This window comes from Eriocheir sinensis, chromosome 2, assembly GCF_024679095.1.
Source record: "Eriocheir sinensis breed Jianghai 21 chromosome 2, ASM2467909v1, whole genome shotgun sequence".
NCBI classification, from domain to species: domain Eukaryota; kingdom Metazoa; phylum Arthropoda; class Malacostraca; order Decapoda; family Varunidae; genus Eriocheir; species Eriocheir sinensis.
The window spans coordinates 29,689,488-29,717,279 of NC_066510.1; the positions used below are offsets into that span (position 1 = coordinate 29,689,488).

At 42.8% G+C, this 27,792-nt stretch overlaps 1 protein-coding gene across 1 annotated transcript; it reads left to right on the forward strand.

The window, feature by feature from the left end:
• Positions 1-244: 244 nt before the first annotated feature.
• On the forward strand, positions 245-23,727 carry LOC127002348 (zwei Ig domain protein zig-8-like). The gene is made up of 6 exons (XM_050868231.1): positions 245-1,451; positions 11,952-12,106; positions 14,985-15,195; positions 15,793-15,921; positions 18,918-19,133; positions 23,468-23,727. The coding sequence occupies exons 1-6, from the start codon at positions 1,349-1,351 to the stop codon at positions 23,674-23,676; spliced, it is 1,023 nt and encodes a 340-aa protein (XP_050724188.1). The 5' UTR covers positions 245-1,348; the 3' UTR covers positions 23,677-23,727.
• The last annotated feature ends 4,065 nt before the right edge of the window (positions 23,728-27,792 follow it).

Genomic DNA, 27,792 nt, shown 5'->3' on the forward strand with positions numbered 1-27,792 from the left:
TTCCGAACCCTTACCAGACTTATTGCTTGGCTCATTAAACTGCTCATGGAAATACCCACAACAACCTCTTCCCAAGCCTTACCAAACTATAACTTGGCTCATTAAACTGCTCATGGAAATACCCACAACAACCTCTTCCGATGCCTTACCAAATGTGGGTGTGTAAGCTCCGAAATGTTTGAATATATGACAGACAACACAAGATCAGCAGTAATTGGGACAGTAAAAAGAACAGTATAAGGAATAGTAGCAGCAACAAACGCTTCAAAAGACAGCGTGTTCTCTTCCATCATAGTCTTAAAGAGATGAACGTCAAGCCTCCCTTAATATATAGAAGCGATAATAGCACGTCTCCGTAGCATCAGTAGCGTGGCCCCAACAACCAGATGCTCCTGAGGCTGCTGCTCGTGCTCGCACAGTGTTGGTTGAGCCGTGGCAGGAGGAGGAAGAGTGTCGCTGTCCTCGCACCCCCCAGCTGACTCGCGCCGCCCGCCCCGCCAGTCCCCAGGTTACTCACCCCCGCTGCCACACGTGTTGGACCGCGGATCACGATTGAGGCTTAGGACACCGCCACGCTGTACCGATTGTAAGATAAGAGATTGAAGAAAAAGGAGAGACTGCCACTGCTGAGATATATACAATTGTAGAGGCAAGAAAAGGGAAGACTACTGCTGGGAAATAAAGAAATATAGCAGTAGTCTCATTTCCTGAAGTAGAACAATTTATCCTAGAGTTAAAATAGGACTAAAAGCAGCTTAAAAAATGCGAGGAAAAATTAACAGGAATCCGTAAAAGCTGGAAAGAAGGAAATGAAAAGGAATCTCATCGGCGTCACGGCAACAGGATACACGGAAAGGATAGAAAAAAAAAACAATTACTGAGGCAGGAAATCAACGCCCCCCAAAAGAAGAAACTCATCTCATTCTCTTCGCCATTCTATTCGCCTCTTAAGATGATGTGACTGACTCTATGATAACCGTGAGGGAAACAGATATTGAAGATTTATTGTTTAGTGTATCCCGTCACTTACTTGGGAAACAGTGTGAGTAAGCTGAGGAAAAGAGATGAAAGTGTGATATTTCTGGATCAGCCTGGACCACTGGAACGAAGAAGAGGAGGATGAAACCTTACCTCTGGACTGACTGTGATATGTGTTAACTGATTTCCTCGTGAAGTAAATCCAAAACGTCTGAGAAAATACATGAAATGACACTGGAAAACAAAAACAAATAAGAATAAATAGTTGAAGGAAAATAATTAACGGTGAAAACAAGCAACAGGAAAGGAAACCAAGACGAAAAATACAATAGAGACATAAACTAAGGATTACTGAACGTTTCTTATAAGCATGGCGGGGGATATCGTGGTGGCGGGGGCGTGGTGGTGGCGGAGGTGCTGGTGGTGGTGGTGGTGGTGGATGGCAATGGTGCTCCACGATCCATCAGGTGGAGGTATGATTTTCTCTCTCTCTCTCTCTCTCTCTCTCTCTCTCTCTCTCTCTCTCTCTACGTTACAATTCACACTTAGATTTGTTCACCAGATAGTGAGAGAGAGAGAGAGAGAGAGAGAGAGAGGTGTAGCATTCACTTTCCTTAACGTGTGTGTGTGTGTGTGTGTGTGTGTGTGTGTGTGTCACCTTATCTGTCCTGCATTATGTGTGTTTGGTTTCAGGGGTGGTAAAGATAACGTCTTGACACCGAGATAATAGCATCCCCCCCCCCCCCCCTTCCCTCCCTAACTTTCCTCCCTCCCTCCCTCCCTCCCTAACTTTCCTCCCTCCCTCCCTCCCTCCTGTCAACATACCTCTCCTCCATTCTCTCCTTCCCTCATTATCTTTCCTCCTCTCTCTCTCTCTCTCTCTCTCTCTCTCTCTTTCTCTCTCTCTCTCTCTCTCTCTCTCACACACACACACACACACACACACACACACACACGTCTTAATATTCCCAAAATTATCATCAGCAACTGGACTTTTAGAAGCTCAGAATTTCGTCTCATTAAACAGAATAAAATGTGTTTGACGTGCTTTGCTTTTTTTTGGGGGGGGTGAAGCTGTTTTAATGATTAGAATGTTTTATATAGGATAGTTATCCGGGTTTTTGTTTGTTTGTTTGTTTGTTTTTTGGTTGTTTCTGGGTCAAAATGAAGCACTTGCATAAAAGAATAATTGACTCGTTGCAGATTGGTCGAAAAAAAATATTACCTCGAGTCATTTAGAATTGATGAGGAAGATCGCAATTATCATCATCAAGTGTGTAATTTAAGAATCAATAACCATTTGTATTTAGGAGTGAATAGGAAGACTTTAATAAATGTTTGCTCTCGTGCGCTTCAGAAACAACACAAGCGCATGAATGATTACTTTCCAAGCCTCATATAATTATTACGCGCCGAGATGAGGAAAACTTTTAAAACAACAAAGTAAACGAGAAAATGTAATTATGCATATTAATCCTGAGGGAGCCGAGAAAAAAAATTGGCGGAAAAAAAGATATATTTTAACTAAAGAAGATAATGAAAGGATATTCTGGTACGCATGTAATTCTCTTTTTTTTTTTCCTTCCATCCTCTCTTCAATTTCCTTCTTCCCTCACTTCCCCCTCTTTTTCTGGACCCTAATCCCTTCATTCCTCTCTCTTTCTCTTCTTTTTTTGCATACATTTAATCCTGTTTTCCTTCCCTTCCTTTCTCCATCATTTATTTCCCTCATCCCTCTTCTTTTTCCTTTCCTTCCTTTCTTCCTTCATCTCTTGTTTCCCTCTTCTTACACAGTCCTTTTCTCTCTATCTCCTCTCCTCCCTTCCTCCCATGGCCTCTTATTTTCTTTTTCCTTTCCTTCTTTCTTCCTCCACTTATTTCCCTTATCCCTCTTTCGTCTCTTATTTTTCCTTCTTTTCTTCCTTCGTCTCCTGTTTCCCTTTTTCTTCACAGTCCCTTTTTCTCTATCTCCTCTCCTACCTTCCTCCCATGGCCTGTTCTAATCTTTCTCCTTCCCTTCCTTCCTTCCTCCATTACGTATTTCCCTCATCCCTCACAACCATGCTCACAACCCTCTTCCCTCTCTATCCCCTCATACCTCCTTCCTGCCTTGGCCTCTCCTTTTCTTTATCCTTCTAATCCTCTCATTCCCCTTCTTCTAACCTCTTTCCTCTTCTTTTCTCTTCCCCTTCTCCACTCCTTCCCTCCTTCGCCTTTCCCCTTCTTCTCCTCTCCTTCCTCATCCCTCTCCCCTTATTCACCTTCCCCTTCCTTCCCCTTCTCTTTTGCTCCTCCTCCTCCTCCTCCTTTCCCTACTCCTCCATTCCTTCCCCTTCTCCCGTCCTTAACCTACTCTTCTCCTTCCCCTTCTTCCCTCCTTCCCCTCATTCTTCCCCTCCTTCCCCTCTTTTTCCCTTCCATTCCCTTATACTACCCCCTTCCTCTTTTCCTTTCTCTTCCCCCTCTCCCTCCCCTCGAAGCGTTTCCACCACCCTAACCTCATTTCGGGACCGCGAATCTCCTTGCGGTAAAAGGACATTGACCGCCTCAGGGGTTATGGGAAAAGAGAGAGAGAGAGAGAGAGAGAGAGAGAGAGAGAGAGAGAGAGATTTTGTGTTTTCTCGTGTTAGCAGTAGTAGTAATGGTAGTACTTGTAAATATAGTAGTAGAAGTAGTATTTGTGGTTGTAGTAGTAGTAGTAGTAGTAGTAGTGGGATAAGGAGGAGGAGGAGGAGGAGGAGGAGGTGGAGGAAGAAAAAGAAGAAGAGGAGGAGGAGGAGGAAGAAAGAGAAGAAGGAAGAGGAAGATGAGTTTTTTTACAGTAAAGAAGGCAACTCAAAAACAAAAAAGGAGATACAAAAACCGCATATTCCCGATAAACTTAACTTTTTTTCACTGTTGCTTATCGTCACACGCTGTACATACATAACTCACTCCCTTGCCGCCACCACGCGTCGGGGCCAACCTTACCAGATTATCGTACGCATAACATTATATTATCCTTATTTTGACCCATATATTTTGCCAAAAAGAGCATCAATAATTACCGATTTTAACAATGATCATAAATGCATATCGTTATCTTTGTGGGTGCGATAGCTTTTGGTCAGAAATCGGTTAAAACAATACGCCAAGTACGACAATCTGGTAACGTTGGTGAGGGCGGCCGTGGAGCGCTGCGGGGACGGCTGCAAGGCTAATGATCCGAGATGCGCGCGATGCTTCCAGGTATTCGTCTAAAGAAATGCTTAAAAAACGGTCCCACGATCTTTCATTCCACGTGGGTTTTTTTTCCTTTCCTATCCAGTTTATAATAATTAGAGAAGGACCTCCCTAATATGCCTGTTTTTTTTTCCCTTCTGCATTTTTTTTTTTATTATTGTTTCACCGTGATTTATTTTTTCAGCATTGTAGTATATCATTATTCATTTTTAATCCATCATGAGATTGTGTGTCCCCCAAAATAATTAATACGTATTGCAATCCTCGTTACTCATTCCCACGTATTTATTTTGTGATAATTGCTAGTTTTATATAATTTTATGTATTACGTGATTATAATGATCATACCGACCTTTTTATAACTGTTTCTGTTGATATTAAAGGAATCGGAAGACTAGGCAGTAAGTATAAACCAAGATATAATTTTAGCATCTTAGGGTAGGTTTGAACAGGCAAGGCAAGGAAAGGTCAGTCAAGTAAGGTTGCTACATTTGCTATACTTTCAAACGTATATCTAAAGCAAGTACAAATCAGGACTCAGTAATCGTGTTGAGAGCATGGAGGGAAAATAATAACTAATAAGAGGGTGTAGGTTTAATTAAGAGGCATGGTTTAAATATGTCAACACGAAGACTGGTCAATGGAAGTAAGTGAGGCAGCTGAGCATGGCAGGAAAAAAAATAATGAATAAGAGGGTGTAGGTTTAAGAGGTATACGTTAAATATGTCAACATGAAGTCTAGTTAATGGAAGTAAATGAGGCAACTGAGCATGGCAGGAAAATAATGGCGAATAAGAGAGTGTAGATTTCCTTCGTACTCACTGGCATTCCGTTATCTCTTGCTTGTTTAGGATTCACGTTGATCATATTCCTAGTAAGTCTCTAGTTTTCAGTGAGAGATCCAGAGCTGGTTCTCAACATAGCTAATTCTCTATGTATTTGTCTTTAAGAAGTATAGTTTAAACATGTTGATACGAAGACTGATCAACGAGGACTGCGCGTTAAACGAAGGCTCAACAAAGAATGCCACCTTCCCCTTCCTCTCTTCCTCCCTTCCGCCCCAGACGTAGCTCACCATTCACCAACGGAAAAAAAAATAAAAAAATAATAGTAAATATATGAGGTAGAAATAAGCTGCTGAGCCTGAGCCAATCCCGCACTGACCTCATTAATCACGCATGAAAATAATAATGAAAAAAAATAAATGCATGTGATATGTAAAATGCACGCTCGGTTTCCCTAATTAAGGTAATAGATTATTGGCGGAACTCTAGTATTTATGTCGTTTTCAATTATTTTTATTTTTAGGCAAACGGAAATTATTTATGTGGTGTGTGTGGTACTACAGTGAATGCATCTGTTTTTGTACAACTCGGTATTATTTGAGTGTTTGGTCCGGTTGTTGTTTTTTACGTGTATGTGTGTGTGTGTGTGTGTGTGTGTGTGTGTGTGTGTGTGTGTGCTAGAAATACAAAACAAAGGGTAATAAAAAAAACGTCCATGTAAAATTCTCGCTAGACACAAATTCTCCATAAATAACAGAGAACGATGCCAAAAAAAACGTCTAATGTACAGTTCCAAAGGTCTCTTGAAAATATTGAAAACGTCCATGTAAAATTCTCGCTAGACACAAAATCCACATAAATAACAGAGAATGATGCCAAAAAAACGTATTGTGTAGTTCCAAAGATCTCTTGAAACTACTGAAAACCGTTTAAGTCGTAGGAAGAAAGACATACGAGTATACAACAAATGATAGTGATGATAATGGTGATGATAATGATGATGATGGTGATGATGGAATAAATTGAGGATGATGATGGGAGGAAAGCTGATGATGATGGAGAAATACGAGTACATCAAATGATAGTGATGATGATGATGATGGTGATGATGGAATAAACTGATGATGAAAGTTGAATGAATGGAAAATTAGGAGTCTTTTTTATACTATTTTCCGCCGTTTCCATCGTGACTATAGTGACGGTAGTTGCTTGATACATAAACATAATTAAAAGAAAGAAATTAATGTACAATGCCAGGCGAGGAAATTAATACTCCAACAATTTCTCCCCCATTCTTTTAGTGTCCTATATCAGCATTAATAAGCTTCTAACTATACCACAGAGTTGCCTAAAGGAAATATAGAGAGAGATTTACGCGCGCATCGCCCACATTAATATATCAGATCCTTATTACGCATTGTTTGAGCGTATCTCCTTTCCGAAAAATAAGGGAACATTTTTAAGTGTTTCGTAGAGAGAGAGAGAGAGAGAGAGAGAGAGAGCATTGTCTGTCAAACTAAAAGAGATTCCCTCCATTTACTTTAACTTACATTCTCTCTCTCTCTCTCTCTCTCTCTCTCTCTTTCTCTCATACAGGACACAGGTAGAGCAAATATAAGCAAAAGGAAAGTAAATATTGCAAGTCATGAGCATTGTCAGTCGTCATATCATCATTCTTATGTATTTCCTGCTTTTTCTCTCTAGGTTTCTTTTTCTTCTTCCTCTTCGTCTCTTCCGCACGCACAAAACTGGAGAGGCCGCTTCCGGGTAACGCAGATTCTTCCATTCAAGCTTAAGTTTCCGCTATTTCGTATTGATTTCTTTATATATTTGGTTGTTTCGTTTTCGTTTCTTTTTTTCCCCCTTTTTTTGTGTGTGTGTTTTTTTAGTCAAGTGGAAATTCTGAGTGAGTGAACCGGAGAGAGTATGGGTCGTTTTGTGTTTGTTTGTTATCTGTGGTTTTGTTTATCGTTATCTATCCATTTTTTTTTCCTTTTTTTTATATTTGTATTTCTATCATTTGTCATTTTTTTATCATTTTGTTCCTTTCCTATTTTTTTTCATATCTCTTGATTCTTTATTCTTTTCTATCCTTCCTTTTTCTCTGATTTTGTGCAATCCTTTTTCTATTCTCTATCATCCATCATTTTTTAATCATCTTGTTCCTTTCCTATTTTTTTCTTATCTTTATTCTTTATTTTTTCTGTCCCTCCTTTTTTTCTGTTTTTGTGAAATCTTTTTTTTATTTATCTTTTCAAGCTTTTATGGTCATTATTTTACTTGCTTGTGGTTTGCAGGTTTTATTATTGATGATCTTGTTACATATACTACATGCTGATGATTATTATTGTATTATTATTATTATTATTATTATTATTATTATTATTATTATTATTATTACTATTGTTATTTTCATTATTATTATTATTATTATTATTATTATTATTATTATTAGTAGTAGTAGTAGTAGTAGTAGTAGTAGTAGTAGTAGTAGTAGTAGTAGTAGTAGTAGTAGTAGTTTTACCATTGCTACTATAAGGAAGATTAAGGTTTCCCAATTCAGTATTCAAGGACTAGAATTTGAGGATGATTAAAAAGATGTCCTACTCCTCCTGCTGCTGCTCCTCCCCTTCCTCCTCCTCCTCCTCCTCCTCCTCCTCCTCCACCTGCTGCTCCTCCTCGTCTGGCCTGAGGCGTATCAAGAGTTTCCTCGAAAAATAACAAGAAAGATTAAAGGGAACTCGGAACGCAGCTGCTGCCCAGTTATTCAAAGACTCATTTCCATTCTCTCTCTCTCTCTCTCTCTCTCTCTCTCTCTCTCTCTCTCTCTCTCTCTCTCTCTCTCTCTCTCTCTCTCTCTCTCTCACACACACACACACACACACACACACACACACTGACAACGAGCGAGAGTTACATACGAGTTTCCACGCGCCAAAGTTTGCAAACATTTGACTCTCCGGCGAATATTACGTAGCGGCAAAATGTTACATCCTTTAGCTTGAGGTATTAACTGCATCATCATCACCATCGTCATCATCATTTTCTCTCTCTCTCTCTCTCTCTCTCTCTCTCTCTCTCTCTCTCTCTCTCTCTCTCTCTCTCTCTCTCTCTCTCTCTCATGTCATAATATCTTAAAACTTTCCCCTCTTAGTTCCCTCCCTTAATTCTCTTCCCCCGACCACTCTATCTATCCCGTCTCCTCCAAATCTCTCCCTCCTTTTTCCTCCTTCTCTCCCTCCCTCCCTCTCCTTGCTCTACTCTTTATCTCTCCCTCCTTTCCTCCCTCCCTTCTTCTCCGGAGCAAAAGGAGGTGGGTTCACTTTTCTTCCGGGGCAAAGTGGAAACGTATGGAGAGTAACGTCATTAGAATCATTAGGAAGGAGAAAACATTGGCTCGTACGTTTCTCATAAAAATTTACGCAGCGGGAACACATTCAAGAGAGCGGCATCGGCAGGAGAGGCGGGAGGAGAAGCAGAAGAAAGGGGAGAAAAGAAATACAACAGTCCCAGATGAAAATAAAAAAGAGTGAGTTGGTTATTACTACGCGTGGAGAGGGAGAAAGAAAAAGGAGCAGAAGTAGTAATTGTTGTTGTAGCAGAAGAAGACGTAGAACCAGGGGCAGAAAAAGGAGGAGAAAAGAAAGACATCAGACCCAGATAAAAAATAAATAAGAATGAGTTGGCTATTATATTACTCGTGGAGAGGCAGAGAGAGGGAGGTTGTGAGGAAAGATGATAGCAGTAATAGCAGTAGTAGTAGTAGGAGTGGTTGTTTTTCTTACAGAAGTAGTAGTAATAGTAGTAGCATTTTATCATTATTATTATTTTTTATTGTTGTCGGAAGGAAAGACGAGACAGACGGAGGGAACCAGCGAGACAGTGAAGCTTTCCGTCCTTACTAAAGAGACAGGAAGAAGCTTTCACTGTTACAAGGATGGAGGAGGAGGAGGAGGAGGGGGAAGGAAAATGAGAGGAGGAGCAGAAGACACGACAAAGCTTCAACTTACTCGAAATTACTGAAAAGGATTACGAGAAAAAGTTATATTAGAGGGCTTATGGTTCTACTCCTTTGGTCCGTCTCTCTTTCTGTCTGTCTGTCTGTCTGTTTCTTGGGTTGTGTCTGTGTTTGTTTTTGTGTTTATCTCTCTCTCTCTCTCTCTCTCTCTCTCTCTCTCTCTCTCTCTCTCTCTCTCTCTCTCTCTCTCTCTCTCTCTCTCTCTCTCTCTCTCTCGCTTTCTCACATCTTTCATTCCCACATATCCAGGACCCAGAAAAGTAAACAAATCCCCCAAAATTGATAAACAACCCCTCACACGTCACTTCTAAAATATTCACCGATAAAAAAAAAAATTCCCCCACACGCAAATTCACCGCCACGTAAATCAGTTAAAAAGCGAGTAATAAATCAAGGCATAAACAGATAAGTCAACAAATAAGGTCGATCAAGCATCATCACTTCCACGCATCCGCCGCTCGGGTAAATATTTAATAGGGAAGCTTCAATTTCGCCTTCGTAGAGACCTCCTGAGTTAAGTTTGTGGGTCGTGGGGGAGAGAGAGAGAGAGAGAGAGAGAGAGAGAGAGAGAGAGAGAGAGAGAAAGTCATGAGGAGATAGCAGAAGACTCGTGGTGGTGGGCATCAGGCATTAAGGGGTCGTGGATGTTATGGAGAGGAGTCGTAAGGAGATCGGAAGACATTGGAAGGGAAGGTCTTGGTAGGTATCATGCGTTGGGTGTCGTTATAAGGTCGAAGAGGACTTGAATTAGAAGTCGTGGTCGTGGTCAAGCATCAGGGGTCGTTTTGCCCTTTTAGATAGGTCATCAGGAGGTTATAGAACACTGACAGGGAGATCGTGGTGGGCGTCAGGCATTAGGGGTCGTTTTGCGCTTAGAGAAGGGTCGTCAGGAGATCGTAGAACACTGAAAAGAGCTCGTGGTAAGTGTCAGGAGGAGGAGAAGGAAGACGAAGATGACGAGGAGAGCGACTAAAGAAAAGAAAAATAAAATAAAAGGAAAAAGAAGAAGACGAAGAAGAAAGGCGTTAAAAGCTTGAGATGACGCTGGAAGAAGGGAGAGATTAGTAGAGAGAGAGAGAGAGAGAGAGAGAGAGAGAGAGAGAGAGAGAGAGAGAGAGAGAGAGAGAGAGAGAGAGAGAGAGAGAGAGAGAGAGAGAGAGAGAGAAGTAAGCCGTGGAAAGAGTGGGAAGGGAAAGCAAGCATTGAGTGCAAAAGACGGGCGAGGGGAAAGGCAAGAAGCGTATTACCGTAAGTAGAAGGAGGAGGAGGAGGAAGAGAAAGAGGGGAAGGAGGGAAGGAGAATGAGCAGGAAGACTTAAGGAAATGAAGCCAAATGAGCACAAGAACAAGACCCGCTGAAGGAACGCGAAAAGGGGAAGAAGAAGAAGAAGAAGAAGGAGAAGGAGAATTAAGAGAAGGAACTTTGTAAAGAAGAAGGGAAAAGAAAGAAAGGGAAGGGAAAGGAAAGGAAAGGAAAGAAAGTGAAGGGAAGGGAAGGGAAAGGAAAGGTAAGGAAGGGAAAGGGAAGGAAGGAAACGGAAAGGAAAAGAAGGGAAGGGAAAGGAAAGAAAGGGAAGGAAAAGTAAAGGAAAGGAAGGGAAGGGAAAGGAAAGGAAAGGAAGGGAAAGGAAAGGAAGGGAAGGGGAAGGAAAGAAAGGGAAGGGAAGGGAAAGGAAAGGAAAGGAAAGAAAGGGAAGGGAAAGGAAAGGAAGGGAAGGGATAGGAAAGAAAGGGAAAGGAAAGGAAAGAAAGGGAAGGGAAAGGAAAGGAAGGGAAGGGAAAGGAAAGGAAGAGAAGGGAAAGGAAAGAAAGGGAAGGGAAAGGAAAGGAAGGGAAGGGAAAGGAAAGAAAGGGAAGGGAAAGGAAAGGAAGGGAAGGAAAAGGAAAGAAAGGGAAGGGAAGGGAAAGACGAGATGACTGTTTTGTGGGAGATTTTTATCGTTATTTGTTACAGTTTTATTTTATTTTATTTAGTTAGTTTTTGCTTCTCATAACTCTGTACCATGCTCAATTTTTTTCCTGTTTTTTTCTTCTTCGTGTTTTTGAGGTTGTTGCTGTTGTTGTTGTTATTGTTGTTGTTGTTGCTGCGATGGTGGTATTGGTGGTGGTTTCAGTAGTTTCCTTCTTTTTGTGGTCTTTTTGTTTTCCATTTCCTTTGTTGTTGTTTCCTCACATTCTTCTGCGTCTTTTTCTTTTCCATTCTTTTTTTTATTTACCATTTTCTTTGTCTTCGTGTTCTTCTGCATCCCTTTTTTTTTCCCATTTTCTTTCACCGATTTTCTCTTCCTCCTCTGCGTCTTTTTCTTTTCTACTTTCTTCATTTTTTTCTTCCTCCTCCTCCTCCTCCTTATCATCACCATCCTCATCTTCTGCTTCATTACGGAGGAGATGAAGAGAAGCAGGAACAGTAGGGGGGGTAGGACATGAGTGGGGGTAAGGTGGAGAGGGTGGGGAGGGAAGTGAGTCAGTGGTCAGAGGTCGTTAGGTTGTTAAGGGTCGTTAGTGTGATGTATCGTTGCTGCGGTAGGTCGTCCGTCACAGTCGCCTGATAAACATGTGTAGAGGTCGTAGTAGTAGTAGTAGTAGCAGTAGTAGTAGTAGTAGTAGTAGTAGTAGTAGTGATAGTTGAGGTGGAGGTATCAACACTATTTCGTCACCTATATAAAAAAAGAACTGCCTGTCATTTTTTCTACTTTTTGTTATAATTAAAAAAATGTCACTCTCCAAGTCTGCTTGTGATTAATTAAGGTGGAAATGTCAAGACTAATTTCTGATACATCCTAAAATGACAAAGGAAACTATACCCAAATGTGCGTCACGGTGAAAAATTTGTATTGCCAAAAATCAAGAAATCGTCAAAAATTATGGTGAAGGTTACGATTTCAACCTTCAAAACTATCATCATCATCACCATCATCACTCACCGTCTCTCGTCTCTCCACCACCAGGCTCGGCGCTCCCCCACCGGCCCCCCACGAGCCCCACCACGCCCACACACTGCCGCGGCTGCCCCTACTTCCTCGCCACTCCCTCCCACGTCACCACCGCCGTCGGGCAAGCTGTCAACCTTACCTGTGGCGTGCGGATGCTGGGAGACAGACAGGTGAGGCGAGGGAAGGAGAGGGATGAAAAGACAAGGGAAAGAGGGAAGGAAAGGGAGAGAAGACAAGAGATAATGGAGATAAAAGAGGAGAGAAAGGAAGAGGTGGATGCTGGGATATGGAGAGGAGAGGTACAAAGGAAGAGAGAGAGAGAGAGAGAGAGAGAGAGTTAATGAAGTAGGGGAATCTGGACAGGTGGAACACAGGTGAAGGGAAGGGGGGGGAGGGGGGTATTGCAGTTTTGGTCTCAGCTCAGATGCTTTATTATTATTATTATTATTATTATTATTATTATTATTATTATTATTATTATTATTATTATTATTATTATTATTACTATTACTATTATTATCATTATTTTTCTTTATCCAAGCTATAACAATTACTACTACTGTTACTATTACTATTATTACTACTACTATTACTCTCTCTCTCTCTCTCTCTCTCTCTCTCTCTCTCTCTCTCTCTCTCTCTCATTAGTCGGTGTTGGTTGGCACAAACCCTCGAGCTACAAGCCAATTTCATATGTTGATGTGGCGCTGAGAGAGAGAGAGAGAGAGAGAGAGAGAGAGAGAGTGAGTCATGGCATTGTGTGTTGGAGGAAGGAAGGAAAGAGAGAGATCAGCGTTAAGAGGAATGACACTTTGGACAGAGAAAAGTTACGGAGGAAGGGAAGGGAAGGATTGATGATTGGAGGAAGGTGAGAGAGGGAGAGAGAGGAAGGGAGGGAGGGAGGGACGTTTAGAGGAGGAAGAAAGAAGGACGGAAGGAAGATTAGAGAAGAGAAATGAGAAAGAAGGAAAGGAAAGCTGTAAAAATAAGGAAAACCACGATGAAAGAAGTTAGAAATGAAGGAAGGAAAGAAGAAAACTGTAAAGATTAGAGAAGGAAGATGAGAAGAAGAGAAGATCAGAAAGAAAGAAAAATGAAGAAGGAGGAAGAAAAATCTGTAAAAAGTAAAAAAAAAAGTATCGAGGAAGGAGGTAAGGAAGATAAAAGACAGTGCAAGTGGGGGTCGTCAGGATAAGAGCTTAAGAGCGTGAGATTAAAGTAAAACATTAAGTAAAGAGTGTAAGAGGAAGGGAATCAGGGAGGAACAGGTCTTACACAACCTCGAATTGCGTACCATCACTTAACTTAGGCGACTCTTACGACCCCACAGGCTGTTCGTAGTGGAGGAAAGGAAGGAAAGGAAGAAGAAAGAAGGGAAAGAAACGTACGAAGAGGAGGATTGGAGGAAGGGGGATGATAGATATTGAAGAGAAAGAAAAGGGGGTTAAAGAAGGGATGCCAGGAGAGAGACAGAGGGAGAGGGAAAGGGAGGAGAAGGAGAAGGAGACGGAGAGAGAGAGAGAGAGAGAGAGAGAGAGAGAGAGAGAGAGAGAGAGATTTTTACCAGAGCAATTCGGTGTTAAATCCAAGAAATTCAAAGGTGTCATTCTACCTTCCCTCCTTCCTCCATGATCCTTCCCTCCTTCTCTCACGTCCCTCCCTCCCTTCCTCCCTTCCCTCCCTTCCTCCTTCTCTCCTTCCCTTGCAATGAGAGGAGATGAAGGGAGACATGTCATCACCGCAAGGAAAAAAAAAAAAAGATACTCAAGAAAACAAGTTGAGAAAAGTAAAGATGATGTGATTTACGTGGAGGTATTGGTGGTGGTGGTGGTGGTGGTGGTGGTGGTGGTGGTGGTGGTGGTGGTGATGGTTGAGGGGGGGGGGGAGATCGTCATCGAGTATTCATGAAAAAAATCTCGCAGGTGGAAACTTAATCTGGGTTCTCCTCCTCCTCCTCCTCCTCCTCCTCCTCCTCCTCCTCCTCCTCCTCCTCCTCCTCCTCCTGCACCTTTACCTTCCTTCTCTATTACATTTCTTAATCGGAGCTCCATTTTTCATACTTTGCGATTATTTCCTTTTTTTTATTCATTATTCTTATCGTTGTTGTTATCAGTATTGCTCTTGTTGTTGTTTTTGTTCTTGGTAGTGTTGTTCCTTTTTCTTTTTTTTCGTATTGTATTATTCGTATTTGTATTCGTGTTGTATTATATTTTTTTCCGTATTGTATTATTGCTCTTGTTGTTTTTGTTCTTGGGTATTGTTGTTCATCTTTTTTTTTCCGTATTGTAGTCATTCATATTGTTTCTTCTCTTCCGTTCATCTGCTGCATTTAAACGCTTTTCATTGTCTCCAGTGATTTTTTTTTCCTTATCGTGTTGAGTCACCGACGTGGATTAATTTTTCAGACGTTTCTACTCCAACTTCGGTAATGAATCATGGTCTCCTCTCTTTTTACATTACGAGAGCTGAAATAAGTTCCCTTTAATTTTTTTTCTAATGCTTTTTCTCTCCCTGATTTTCTCTCTCTCTCTCTCTCTCTCTCTCTCTCTCTCTCTCTCTCTCTCTCTCTCTCTCTCTCTCTCTCTCTCTCTCTCTCTCTCTCTCTCTCATTATACTTTTAATAACTTTCACCTCCTTCCCTTCCGTCTCCTCCATCATCTTTATTTCTCTCTTTATTTCCCATCACCACCATCACCTAACCTCATCATCACAATCATTGCTATAGCCTTCACCACACCATTCATCACCAACGCTACTACAACAACATCATCAACACCACAGCCTGATTATCCTCCACGCTAAACTACAAACTCCACATTTCAATACCTGTAACACCTCTTCCATTAACCTCAATTTCATCATTAACAGAAGCACCTGCATCGTAAACTCGTGATTCTCAACCGTGTCTATCATCAACCTCACCACCATCATCACGACATCATCCTCATCCCCAACTCCACCGCAGCATCCCCAACTTCACCTCAACATCATCCCCTTTCCCTCCCCCAGCATCACCATCACCCCACCTGTCCTCATCTCCCTCCATAGGTGTCATGGATTCGTCGGCGGGACCTTCACGTTCTCACCACCGACTCCTTCACCTACACGAGCGACCCCCGGTTCAGCGCCCTCCACCAGGCCACGTCGCCTTACTGGGTCCTGCATGTGGCCCGCCCGACGCTCTCCGATGCCGGGGTCTACGAGTGCCAGGTGTCAGCGCAGCCCAAGATCTTCCGGCCGTTCACGCTGGAGGTTGTGGGTGAGTGAGGGCGAGTGGTTGTGAGTGGTTGTGTTGGTGTGGATGAGTTAGTAAGTTAAAGGTAAAAGTTAAAGGTAAGTAGAGGTAAAAGTAAAGTTTGGGTGAGTGATGGCGAAAGGTTGCGAGTGGCTGTGTTGGTGTGGGGCATATGCTATCGCTGCGCGTGGCTTCGGTGCTTGTCTCCGTCACATTAGGTTACATTAGGTCGGGTATCTCATGAAGAAGAGTGTGAATGTGTTGTTAAGTTAGCACAGGTAAAGATAAAGACAGGGGGCATTCTCTGTAACTGCGCGTGGCTTCGGTGCTCATCGCCGTCATACTAGGTCACTTTAGGTGAGGTAAATAAACGAGAGAACTGAAGATGAATGACAGCTAAAGAGGATGAATGCTGCTATCTGTACAAGGCGTAGATTTGAGCTTGTTTTCGTATTACTTCATTTTCCAGGGTAGTTCTAACTGTCTTGGCTGACTATAGTGCTTTCTTCTTTTGTTACGATTACTGATGTTATTAAATTATGAAGCTGCTGTTGGCGTTACTAATACTACTACTGCTGCTACGAATACTAATACTACTCTCATTTTTCCTCTTCCCTCCAGAGCCCCGCGCGGTCATCGTAGGCGGGCAGGAGGTATTCATGAGGGCAGGCAGTGACCTCAACATCACCTGCCTCATCAAGGGCGCCGCGCCGGAGGCCACACCTGTCACCTGGCTGCGCGTACCCCTAGGTGAGTGTTGCCGCCACAGGACAGGTCAATAGAGGTCAAGAAATAGAGGACAGGTTACGGAGAGGGGTTAATTAGTGAAAGGAGGACAGGTTGTTACAGGATAATGGCGGGTGTTAATGGTAAGGAAAGGACTGTAGGGGAAGAGGGCGGGGTGTGGCGCTAGAATATTAGGTTAAGGAATGAAAGTATGATAAAAGGAAGGTAAATACAGGTAAAAAAATAATGAATGAATGGAATGAAAGTATGATAAAAGGAATGTAAATACAGGCAAGAAAAGATTAAATGAAATGAAAGTATGGAAAGGAATGGAAGTATGAAAAATGAAGGTAAACAGAAGCCATAAAATGTGGACTCGACGTTTTTTTTTTTTTTTATTATTACTCTTTCTCTCTTTTTTTATGACATTAGTAATTGTTAGAGTGATAGTCGGAGTAACAAACTAAAACAAAACTCACAATAGAGCAAACTACATACAAACAAGACACACACTCCCTTGCACGCATTACACCTGTGCAGACCCATCAACAATCTTCACCTACCTCTTAATTAATCCCCCCCTCACCCCCCCCCAAAAAAAAAAAACAGACAGACATACAGACAGCATAAAGACAACAAGACACACACTCCCTCTCACGCATAACACCTGTGCAGACCCATAAACAATCTGCACCTACCTGTTAATTAGTGCCCCGCCCACCCCAAAAAAAATTCCCGTGGCCACCGTAGCACACAAACGCCCCACGCACGGCCGGAGGGGAGACAAACGGCGCTCCACACAGCTTTAAATTAACCCAATAATCGAAGGGAATTGCTTGCGGCCTCTTTACTAGCCTCAGGGAGAGTGGGCGAAGGAGGGAGAGGGAGAGGAAGGAGGGGATGGCCGGAGGTATTGGCGGCGAGGGAGAAGAGGAAGATGGAGAGGCGGGGAAAGGAAGTGAATCGGAGAGGAAGGGAGAGAGGGAAGAGAAGGCGAGTCTATTGTCAACAGGCACAAATCTCCTCGCGTGTAAGGATGTTTGTGGGGAGGAAAAGAGAGAGAGGAGAGAGAGAGGGGGATTTAGAAATGGAGAGAAAGAGAAAAAGGAGAGGAGAGAAGGAGGGGGATTTAGAAGTGGAGAGAAAGAGAAAAAGGAGAGGAGAGAAGGAGGGGTAGAAGTGGAGGGAAAGAGAAAAAGGAGAGAGGGAGGGGGATTTAGAAGTGGAGAGAAAGAGAAAAAGGAGAGGAGAGAGGGAGGGGTAGAAGTGGAGAGAAAAAGAAAAAGGAGAGGAGAGAGGGAGGGGTAGACGTGGAGAGAAAGAGGAAGAGGGAGAGAAAGCTGGAGTTAAGAGGAGCGCCCGGAGGAAAATGGAAATGGCCGCCCGCCAGACCTAACAACCCCATGCTGGTGACCTTATTAGGGGCCACACTATTACGCTTATTGCATCACTATTACACTATTATCACACCATTACAGGACAAGGACTGCCACACCATTACAGGACAAGGACTGCCACACCATTACAGGACAAGGACTGCCACACCATTACAGGACAGCACTGCCACGCTATTACAGGACAGCACTGCCACACCATTACAGGACAGCACTGCCACGCTATTACAGGACAGCACTGCCACACTAATACAAGAAAACACTGCCACACATTTAAGAACGCTGTCACACTAGTAAAGAACACTGCCACACTAGTAAAGAACGCTGCCACACTAATAAAGAACACTGTCACACTAGTAAAGAACACTGCCACACTAGTAAAGAACACTGTCACACTATTACCGGCCACACTATTACAGGGAGTCGCTGCCACACCAATACACGGAAAAAAAAACACATCTTTCTAACGAACATTTCCGTGATTGAGACTTAAACGGACAACAAAACAGGAATCGGGAATCGGGAATCGAATCTGTACACCACGCTCCATCGCCCCCCTTACCCCTCCCCCCACCGAGCTTCCAGCCAAGCGAGGAATAGGTATAGAGATAGGGAAGAGGCGGGGCAGGGAAAGAGATGGGACAGGCGGAGGAAAGGAGGACGGGTTAGGCAAGGAAGGGAGGTGGGGCGGGGTAATGAGCCGAGTTCGTATAGTGGAAGGATTTGTTGTGGCGCTAAAGTTTGTGGTGTCCCTTTGTTTTCTCGCTTTGTTTAGGCCGAGTGGGGTGATGGAGGGGGTGTGGGGAGGGCAGGGGAAGGGGGAGGAGTGTTTAGGGGACGTTTGTTGTGGTCGGGTGAGGTAGGAGGGAGGAGGAGAATGCGGCGGTGGAGTGTAAGTGGGGTCTTAGTGGAGAAGAATGGAGGAGGAGGAGAAAGAAGTGGGCGGAGGTCATCCATTACCTCATATAATTTTGCGTGTTGTGTGTGTGTGTGTGTGTGTGTGTGTGTGTGTGTGTGTGTGTGTGTGTGTTTACCTATAACCCACTTCCTCTTTTTCCTGCACCAAAGACACAGAGACGAGTAAAGCTGGTTAACTCGTGTCCCTCTTTTGTCTCCGTGCTTCTGTTGCTTCTCCTTTAGGTAGGGATAAACTTTACAGGAGGAGCAGGAGGAGAGATATTTCTTTCTTTTATCCTCTCCCTCGTCCTTCCCCTGATACTCCTAATACCTAATACCAATACACCACTGTTGCTTCTCCTTTAGGTAGATAAATTTAGCAAGAGGAAGAGAAGAGATATATTTCCTTTTTTTATCCTCTCCCTCGTCCTTCTCTTCCTTCTCCTAATACTCCCAATACCTCTACTACTAATACCGATACTAATCCTAATACTGCTCCACCTGAAAGCATGATAAAAAGCAACATAATCAGGTGAGATAATACTTTACCTGCATACCTACCTATCCTTTCCCTCGTCCCTCTCCTCCTCCTCCTAATACTCAGAATACCTCTACTAATGATACTGACATTAATCATAATACTAATACACCAGAAAGCAATATAAAAACGCAGGTAAATCAGGTGTGGAATGAAACTTTACCTGCATACCTGCCTTCGCGTCTCTCCAGGTAGCCGCAGTAGGAGCAGCACCAGCAGAAGCAACAGCATAAAGAGAGTGGAGGAGGTGAACTCCGGGCAGCGTGGCGGCGTGCAGCTGGTGACCGACAGACGCGCGGGCACCAGCTGGCTCTTGGTGACGCGCGCTACGTGGCGGGACGAGGGCACCTACACCTGCGCCCCCGCCCGTGCCCGCCCCGCCTCCGTGGTGGTGCATGTGCTGGACGGTGGGTATGGGAGAGAGAGAGAGAGAGAGAGAGAGAGAGTTTTCATTTTTTTTTTATTAAGTAAATTTTATGTTCTTGTACCCTCGCTTTTTTTTTTAGTGATGACAAAGATATATTTATTCATTTATTTATTTATTTTTGTCCGTGCACTTCATACTGCATAATCCTGAATACCTTTTTTTTTTTTTTGTTTGTTTTTTTGTTTTTTTGTTTTTTGTTTCACTGCCACCACCCAACACCACCACCACCACCACCACCAACAACAACAACAACAACAGCCTTAACTCTTGACCTCAACGCCTTATTTGACCTTTAGCTTCAGGGGCCTTTCTTTGACTTTCGTGTTGGTGTTCTTTTAAGGTCAATTTTCTTCTAGTTATGACCCTTGACCTTTTGACCTTGTTTTCATAGATTATTAGACTTATTTGACCCTTGACCTTTTGTGTTCCTAAAGGAGACGTTTGACATTAAGCCCCCAAACTTGACCCTTGGCCTTTGTTGCTAAAGTATAAATTGGGTCACTATCCTCAGATTAAACCCATGACTTTTGACCTTTTTTTCAGTTGACCATTGATGGCCTTTCGTTCCTAAGCTTTATTATTTTTATAGTTGACCTTTTGACCTTTGTTTCTAAAATATAATTCGGGTCATTATTCCTAAATCAAACCCTTGACCTTTGACCGTTTTTCAGTTGACCTCTGTGGCTTATGAATAATTCGGGTCATCATCCCTAAATTTAACCTATGACCCTTGACCCTTCTTCCTACACGCCACACCACCATTGACCCCCGAAGCTGAACTCTCTGACCTCTGACCTTTGAGAGTCTTGAACATGAGCTTTAACCTTCCCTGCCCAACACATAAACTCTGACCTCTGTTCCTAGCCACGCCGGACCTATATTTGACCTTTCACGTGTCATCCGAACCTTGACTTACGAACTTTTTTCCCCACCTTTCTTATATCGATCTTTCTTTGATGCTTATTATTCATCTTCGCCTCTCGCTCCCTCTTTTCTTTTACAGCTAAAGAAACAGCTCAAGGGCAACAAAAAAAGGTGTAAAAAATAGTTAAAAAGAACGCTAATCGCTGTTCCTACTGAGACAAAAGTTATGAGCGGCCAAAAGAGAGGTCAATTTCGGGAGGTTTTTCTTTCCCACCTTCCCGTAGAGGCGTAGAACTCACTCACGTTAACCTTCCTCACCACGTTGTAGATCATCGCCTCAGAGTAGCTTTCATGGTTTTATTTTTTTGTTACTTTCTTTGGCCCTTCAAGCTTTTCACCTCCTCTCACTCCTACCTTCATTTTTACCTTCCCATAGAAATCACTCACGTTGATCTTCCTCCCCCTGTTGTAGATCATCGCCTCAGAATAGCTTCGTTGGTTCTATTTTCTGTGTGTGTCTTGAAAATTTTAGCGTGGAAGCTTTAGAGCCATCGTAGCTACACTCGTTCACACCTACCTTTATTTTTCACTGAGTAGAGGAAGCAGTCAAGGGCAAGAACAAAAGCAAAAAGGCCTGATAAAAAACGTAGGCTGTAAATAATTGACTCAGAATAGCACGTCTTGTCTGAGTCTCACGTATAGGTTGTGGATGCGGACTGAAGCGGCGTTCTACACGTTCAGTATCCTTATGCCATTCGTTTATTTTCATTTCTAGTTTCTTTTCTTTTTACCATTTTTTTTTCTGTTTTCTGTTTTCTTACTCTTATCCTCCTCCTCCTCCTCCTCCTACATGTTTAGTTTCCTTCGATCGTTTGTTGACTTTCTATTCTGCTTCTATTTTTCCCAACTTGTCATTTTTTTCTTTTTATTTTTTTCTCCCTGCCTCCCTTCCTCCTCTTCCTCTTCCTCCACCACCACCACCACGTCTTCCTCTTCCACTACCTCCCCATCTCCTCCTCCTCCTCCTCCTCCTCCTTTCTCCCCGACAAGAACAATGTCAATGTTTCAAGTTCGTAAATTTTTCAAGGTCCCGCCCTGGAGCATGCACCCCCCCCACCCCCCGCTCCTCTCCCCCTTCACCTGACGAAGTTCTCTGGGGAATGTTCCGCTGTCCTCTGGCATTATTCACGGCTTTGTTTAGCGCCTTCAGAGGGTAGAACGAGACAGAGAGAGAGAGAGAGAGAGAGAGAGAGAGAGAGAGAGAGAGAGAGAGAGAGAGAGAGAGAGAGAGAGAAAGAAGAGTTGCTAATATGACCTCTATAATTGAGTTTGACGTTTAATACCTATGTTCCATTCTCAATAATGCAATTTAAAAAGCAATTCAGGACAGAAGGGAATCATCATCTGTTTACGCTCTGCCATCGGAAGGGAGAAGGTACGAGAAGGGAGGGAAAAAAAGGTTAAATATCTGAATAGTGAGGTTAGGTGGGGTTGGGTTTACAGGAGCTGGCTTGTTTTAGACCTACCAGCCTCTTGCAGACTACTAATGTTCTTCTGTTCGTATGTTTCTGCGGCCATGGGAAGGAAGAGTAGCGGGGAGAGAGGAGGGAGGAGAGGGGAGGGAGAGGAGATTGATTCATGGTTTGGGGAACAGATAAAAGTTGAAAAGATATCAGTGTTTGGAAGGGAGGGTGAATGCGTGTGCGTGGGAGAGCGGTCTGTTGAGGGAAGAGAGGAGAGAAGAGAAGAGAAGAGGTGGTCTGGGTTTGAGAGAGAGCGAATAGGAGAAAGAGAGGAAGAGGAAAGGAAGTGTGTTTGTGAGGTAGATAAAGAAAGGAAGAAAAGGAGTGATCTGCAATGGAGGAGAAGATAACTTGTACAAAGGGAGAAGAAGGAGGGAGGAAAGGAAGAAGAGAAATTAAATGAAGGAAGAGAGGAAGAGAAGAATTGGCCTGCAGTTAGGAAGAAGAGAAAGTAAACAAAGAGAGGAGGAGGAAGGAGGAAAGGAAAAGAAGAATTAGCCTGCAGTTAGGAAGAAGAGAAACAGAACGAAGAGAGGAGAAGGAGAGAAGAAAGGAAGAAGATAACATACACGAAAGGAGAGGAAAGGAAGGAGAAAAGGAGGAGAAGTAGAAGGAGAGAAATTATAAAAAAGGATGCGAATATGAAAAAAAGGAGGAAAATTAGAATCTGAAACTGAAAAAGGCCTAGAAGATGAATAGGAAGTGAACAATGACCTTGATAGTGGAGAAAGAAAAGGGGGGAGAGGGGAGATGTATTGTTAGGGAGGAAGGAAGGGGAGAGAAGGGAGGTCCGTCGTCTTGAAGAAAGGAAGGAAAGAGGAAAGAAATGTTCGTTGGAGAGAAAGGAAGGGGAGAGAGGAGAGAGATATCATTCGTTGGGGAGGAAGGAAGGGGAGAGATCTGTCGTTGGGGAGGGAAGAAGGAAGAAAAGAGAGAGTGGGAGAGACCTGTCCTTCGTTGGGGAGGAAAAAAGAAAGGAAGGGAGGGAGGGGAGAGGACCGTCATAGTGTAGGAAGGAAGGAAGGAAGAGGAGGGATTCGTGGTTGGGAAGGAAGGAAGGCAAGGAAGAAGGGAGAGACTCGTGATTGGGAAGGGAGGAAGGAAGGAATGGGTGAGGGAAGGAGGAGATTGTCGTTTGTTGGGGTGAGAGGAAAGAAGGGGGGAGAGGAGAAAGATCTGTCGTTGGGGAGGAAGGAAGGGGAGAGAGGGAGAGAGGGGAGGGGCGTGCCGGAGACGGGGCCTGGCTGTGACATATCTTGTTCCGCACTGAAGAGTTTCTGGACTAACTCAGTTATATTCTGCAGGGAGAGCTTCACCACCCTCCCTTCATGCCTGCCCGCCTGCCTCCCTATCTCTCCGCCTGCCTCTCTCTCTCTCTCTCTCTCTCTCTCTCTCTCTCTCTCTCCCCTTCGTTTTTCAATTATTTTTGCCCTTCCTTCGCGGCTTTCCTCCGTTTTCTATTAATCTACGTTTTCTGGGGTTTCTAATTCATTTGTTCTTGTCTTTTCTCTTTCTCCTCCTCCTCTTCCTCCCTTTTCCTTTATTTCCTCCTCTACTGCCCACTTTCCTTTCTCAGTTTGTTTGTTTTTTCTTCCTCTTTATTTTGTTCCTCATATTTTTTGCCCCTTTTTCGTTTTCTTCAGTCACTTATTCTTTCCTTCATCCATTCATCTGTCATTATCGCCTTCCAATTACTTTTTATTCATTTTCTCATCAGTCATATTAGTGTTTTTTTTTTTTCTTGCACCTTCTCCCCATCTTCCATCTGCACCCTACTTTCCTTCCCTCCCTCTTACCTCTTACCCTTTTCCTTTCCCTCCTCTTAGTTATAACATTCTCTTAGTTAAAACGTTCTCTTCAATACCCTTACACACACACACACACACACACACACACACACATTTATTTATATTTATTTTTCTTTCAGGGGAAACTCCAGCAGCCATGCAACCTCCCCTGGACACCGGCCGCTCCCCTGAAGCCTCCTCCTCCTCCTCCTCCTCCTCGTCCTCGTCCTCCTCCTCCTCCTCCTCCTCCTCCTCGTCCTCTTCCTCGTGGTGGTGGCCTCCCCTCGTCCTCGTCCTCGTCCTCCAGTCCTCGGTTATCCTTCCTGCACCTCGAGAACCGCTCCTGTGAAATTCGCCCACCGCCAGACACAAGCAGGCAGGTGTGTGTGTGTGTGTGTGTGTGTGTGTGTGTGTGTGTTCTTATAACTGTGTTTTAACCCGTTTGTTTTATTACAGGATTGGAACACGATCTCACTGTCCCGTATTATTATTTTTTCATCATATCGGCAGGTTATTTTTTTTTAGTGCATTCAGATTTTTTTTCACACACAATTTCATTAAGTAAAAGCATTTCATTCTTTTTTGTGTGTGTTTGATGTGCGAACTAAATTGTTTTTCTTGTTTTTTTTCTGTGTGTGTGGGGGGGGAGAGGAGGGGTGACCAAGTGTATATGAGAGATGGATATAGTAGTAGTAGTAGTAGTAGTAGTAGTAGTAGTAGTAGTAGTAGTAGTAGATGGGTATTAACAACAATGGTAGTAGTAGAAGTAAAATTGTAGTAGTAGTAGTAGGAGGAGGAGGAGGAGGAGATGGGTATTAACAACAATGGTAGTAGTAGAAGTAAAAATGTAATAGTAGTAGTAGTAGTAGTAATAGTAGTAGAAGTAGTTACTAACCCTACCTCACCCACAGGTTCACCACCACCACCACCACATCGCCAGCAGCCCCCAACAGTCCATTTGTAAAGCCACACCGTTTTTCTTGCCTCAATAAACAACGTTAACAAAAGTATATTGTTCCTGTACTAACCTTAGAGGGCACGCCTAACCCCCCTACCCCCCGCGAGAGAGAGAGAGAGAGAGAGAGAGAGAGAGAGAGAGAGTTATTGTATAGTAAGTTAATGGAAGGAAAGAAGAAAAGAGAGAGATCAGCTGTAAGAGAAATGACACTTTGGACAGAAAAAAGTGATGGAGGAAGAAAAGAAAGATGGATGAGAGAGAGAGAGAGAGAGAGAGAGAGAGAGAGAGAGAGAGAGAGAGAGAGAGAGAGAGAGAGAGAGAGAGAGAGAGAGAGAGAGAGAGAGAGCACACCCCAATTAGCAAGAGTCAATCATAGTAATAATAATGTGGTCATATCATTAACGCTATATCTGATCGCCTATCGACACATACGTTAGCCCATTAGCCATTTAACAGACACCTAATGACTTTGTGAAGCGTACCTGTAACATGTATTTTTCCGGTTATATGGCACTATTTTTATTTTGGGAGGGGGCTTTACGTATGTGTCACGGATTTGCATATGTAGCACGAGTCACGTAGTCTCTTTGTCCTTATCTCTGGGCCCTGTTTTATGCATTTGTTTATTGGAGTTGTTGATTTATCTCGTTTATTTGACCTGGATTCGCATATTTTGTTCCGTATTAATCTTTCCGTCAATATTTGAAAGCGTTCCATATATTCATTCGCTTCACTCACTCTCGTTGCCTTGATTTATTAGTTCATTGTCACAAGCATCGGTCCGTGTTTAATATATATATCCTGTATTTTTTTTATATATATATTTCGGTGATGAATTTAAAATGCTCCAGCAGACATATTAGCCCATCAATACAGCGTGGTTATCATTTACTTCGTGCTGTTTGTTAGTCTTCACGCCCCCAAACATCGGCATCCACTTATTAACAGATTATAGGTTTTACGCCATTAATTACAGGTATAATTATTTGTATTATTTGTATGTGTATCCGCCGCCCACGTAGGTACATTGTGGTGTGTGTGTGTGTGTGTGTGTGTGTGTGTGTGTGTGTGTGTGTGTGTGTTCTACAGAGAGAGAGAGAGAGAGAGAGAGAGAGAGAGAGAGAGAGAGAGAGAGAGAGAGATTCATACAGGCATACAAACATAAATTATTACATATACAAATAAATACATATTTAATAGCAAAACGAACACAAACGACAACAGAAACAGACAGGCAGATATAAAGACCGACTGACAGACAATGACTGACTCACTGACTGACAGACTCACAAACATCCAGACATAATATATAGATAAATAGATTAGTATATAAAGAGAGAGAGAGAGAGAGAGAGAGAGAGGAATGTATTGACAGGAATTGCTCGTCACAATGAAAGAAGCAAATTTGTTCGCTGTCTCAAACACTCCGAGATAAAAGACCAAAAAACATTCTCTCTCTCTCTCTCTCTCTCTCTCTCTCTCTGACTCCCAGTGATTTTTCTCACATTTTTCCTCGTTCTTTTTCTTTTTTATCATTCTTGCCTGCCTTCCCCTCCGTTCCTCATTCTTCTGCGCCTAACCTCCCTAGCAGTGAACGTAGCCAAGTTCGCACACACACACACACACACACACACACACACGTAGCTCTGAGGTCTCGCCTGTTTCATGTCATTTCACTTTGAAGGAAATTGAAGTTTTTGTTGAATTTATTACCTTTTGTTGCATCCAAGATAGAACAAATGTATATCTCAAAAATATTAAAACAATCAAGGGAAAAAAATATATGGCCCTGCACGTGACTGAACAGAAGTAGTACCAGTAGAAATAAAAGTTGTTGTAGCAGTAAACATTATAGTTATTGTATTGGCACCAACATAACAGTAGCATCGATGGCAGTAGAAGTATAGTAGTTGCTGCCACGCTTGAGAAATATGCTAACCCCTGCAAGCTCATAAATGTGCGCACCATTTACCGACTCCTTAAGAAAACGACAACCCAAAAAGGATCAAGAAACAAGTGAAAACCACACCGAGAAAGGAAACACCATACCAACCCTCCATCTCATCCCTCCTCCGCGTACTCCAGCGATCTAATCTGCGCCATCCGTCAGCCAGGCAGCGATACGAAACGCAGGACAAACAGCGCCGAGCAAACAGCGCAGGATGAACAGTGTCGCCTGAGAATGCCATGCGTTACTCCGCGCATGCCAGACCTACACTTGCCGTAACTCAGGCGCGAGCGAGCGTGAGGGACAAACAGACAGACAGACAGAATCGGCAAACAGAGAAGCGGTGTGTGAAATAACGAGGTAAACAGCTATTATTTTTATACTATTGGAGTCTTGTGAGAGATTAGTAGTAGAAGAAGAAATCGTAGTAGTAGAAAGAGGAGGAGGAGAAGGAGGAGGAGGAGGAATAGAAGTAAGGCGCTGGTACACAAAACATTCATGGCTGCGTTGAATGTCTGAAGTGTCGGAAACACCACCAAAAATGCAAACACGTACGCTCGTAAAAACAAAAACAAAAAAACACGAAGAACGGGACATAAAAGGAAAAAGAAAATACATTGTAGTCAAAGAACATTTCGAATAGATATTTTTGAGAGGGGAAAAAAGTGTATAGATAATAATCACTAATGAAAAGTAGCGGAAAAGAAATGAGAGTAGATGAAAATAGATAAATAAAGGTCGTTTAATTGCATAAGTATAAAATGTATATAAGAAACACGTCGTCATCGTATTGCGCACACACACACACACACACACACACACACACACACACACACACACACACACACACACACACACACACACACAGGTTGAGCAACATGGATTCGGCAGAGCAAACAGACATCCATATTAACGTGTGTGTGTGTGTGTGTGTGTGTGTGCGTGTGTGTGTTGGCACCGGTATTCAAACGCCCACACACTCATTAATACAAGTGCACAGACGTCAGACATGCACTAGGTTAGTCTTTGTTTACTACTGAAATAAATTAATAAATGAATATGTAAATAAATTGATCGATAAATCTATCCAGGAATTTTGTCTTCATTTTTTCATGCTTTTTATCACTTTTTTTTTAATTCATCCATTCCTTTATTCCTTCATTCGTTCATTCGTTCACCTATTCGCTAATTATCCCATTCATTCGTTTCCTCCTTTTTTCCATTCGATCATTCATTCTTACGTTCGCTTATTTTCCTTTGCTTTTCCTTTGGTTAATTAATCCCTTCCTTCATTCGTTCATTCGTTCACCTGTTCGTTAATTATCCCATTCATTCGTTTGCTCCTTTTTTTCCATTCGATCATTCATTCTTACGTTCGCTTATTTACCTTTGTTTTTCCTTTGCTTTTCCTTTTTCCTTTGCTTTTGGTTTGCCTATTTTCCTTCTTTCCTACATTCAATTATTCCTTCATCCATTTACTCTCCTTATTTTCTTCCTTCCTTCATTTCCTTCACGTTCTGCATCATCATATTTTCTCCCATTCTCACCTGCGTCCACTC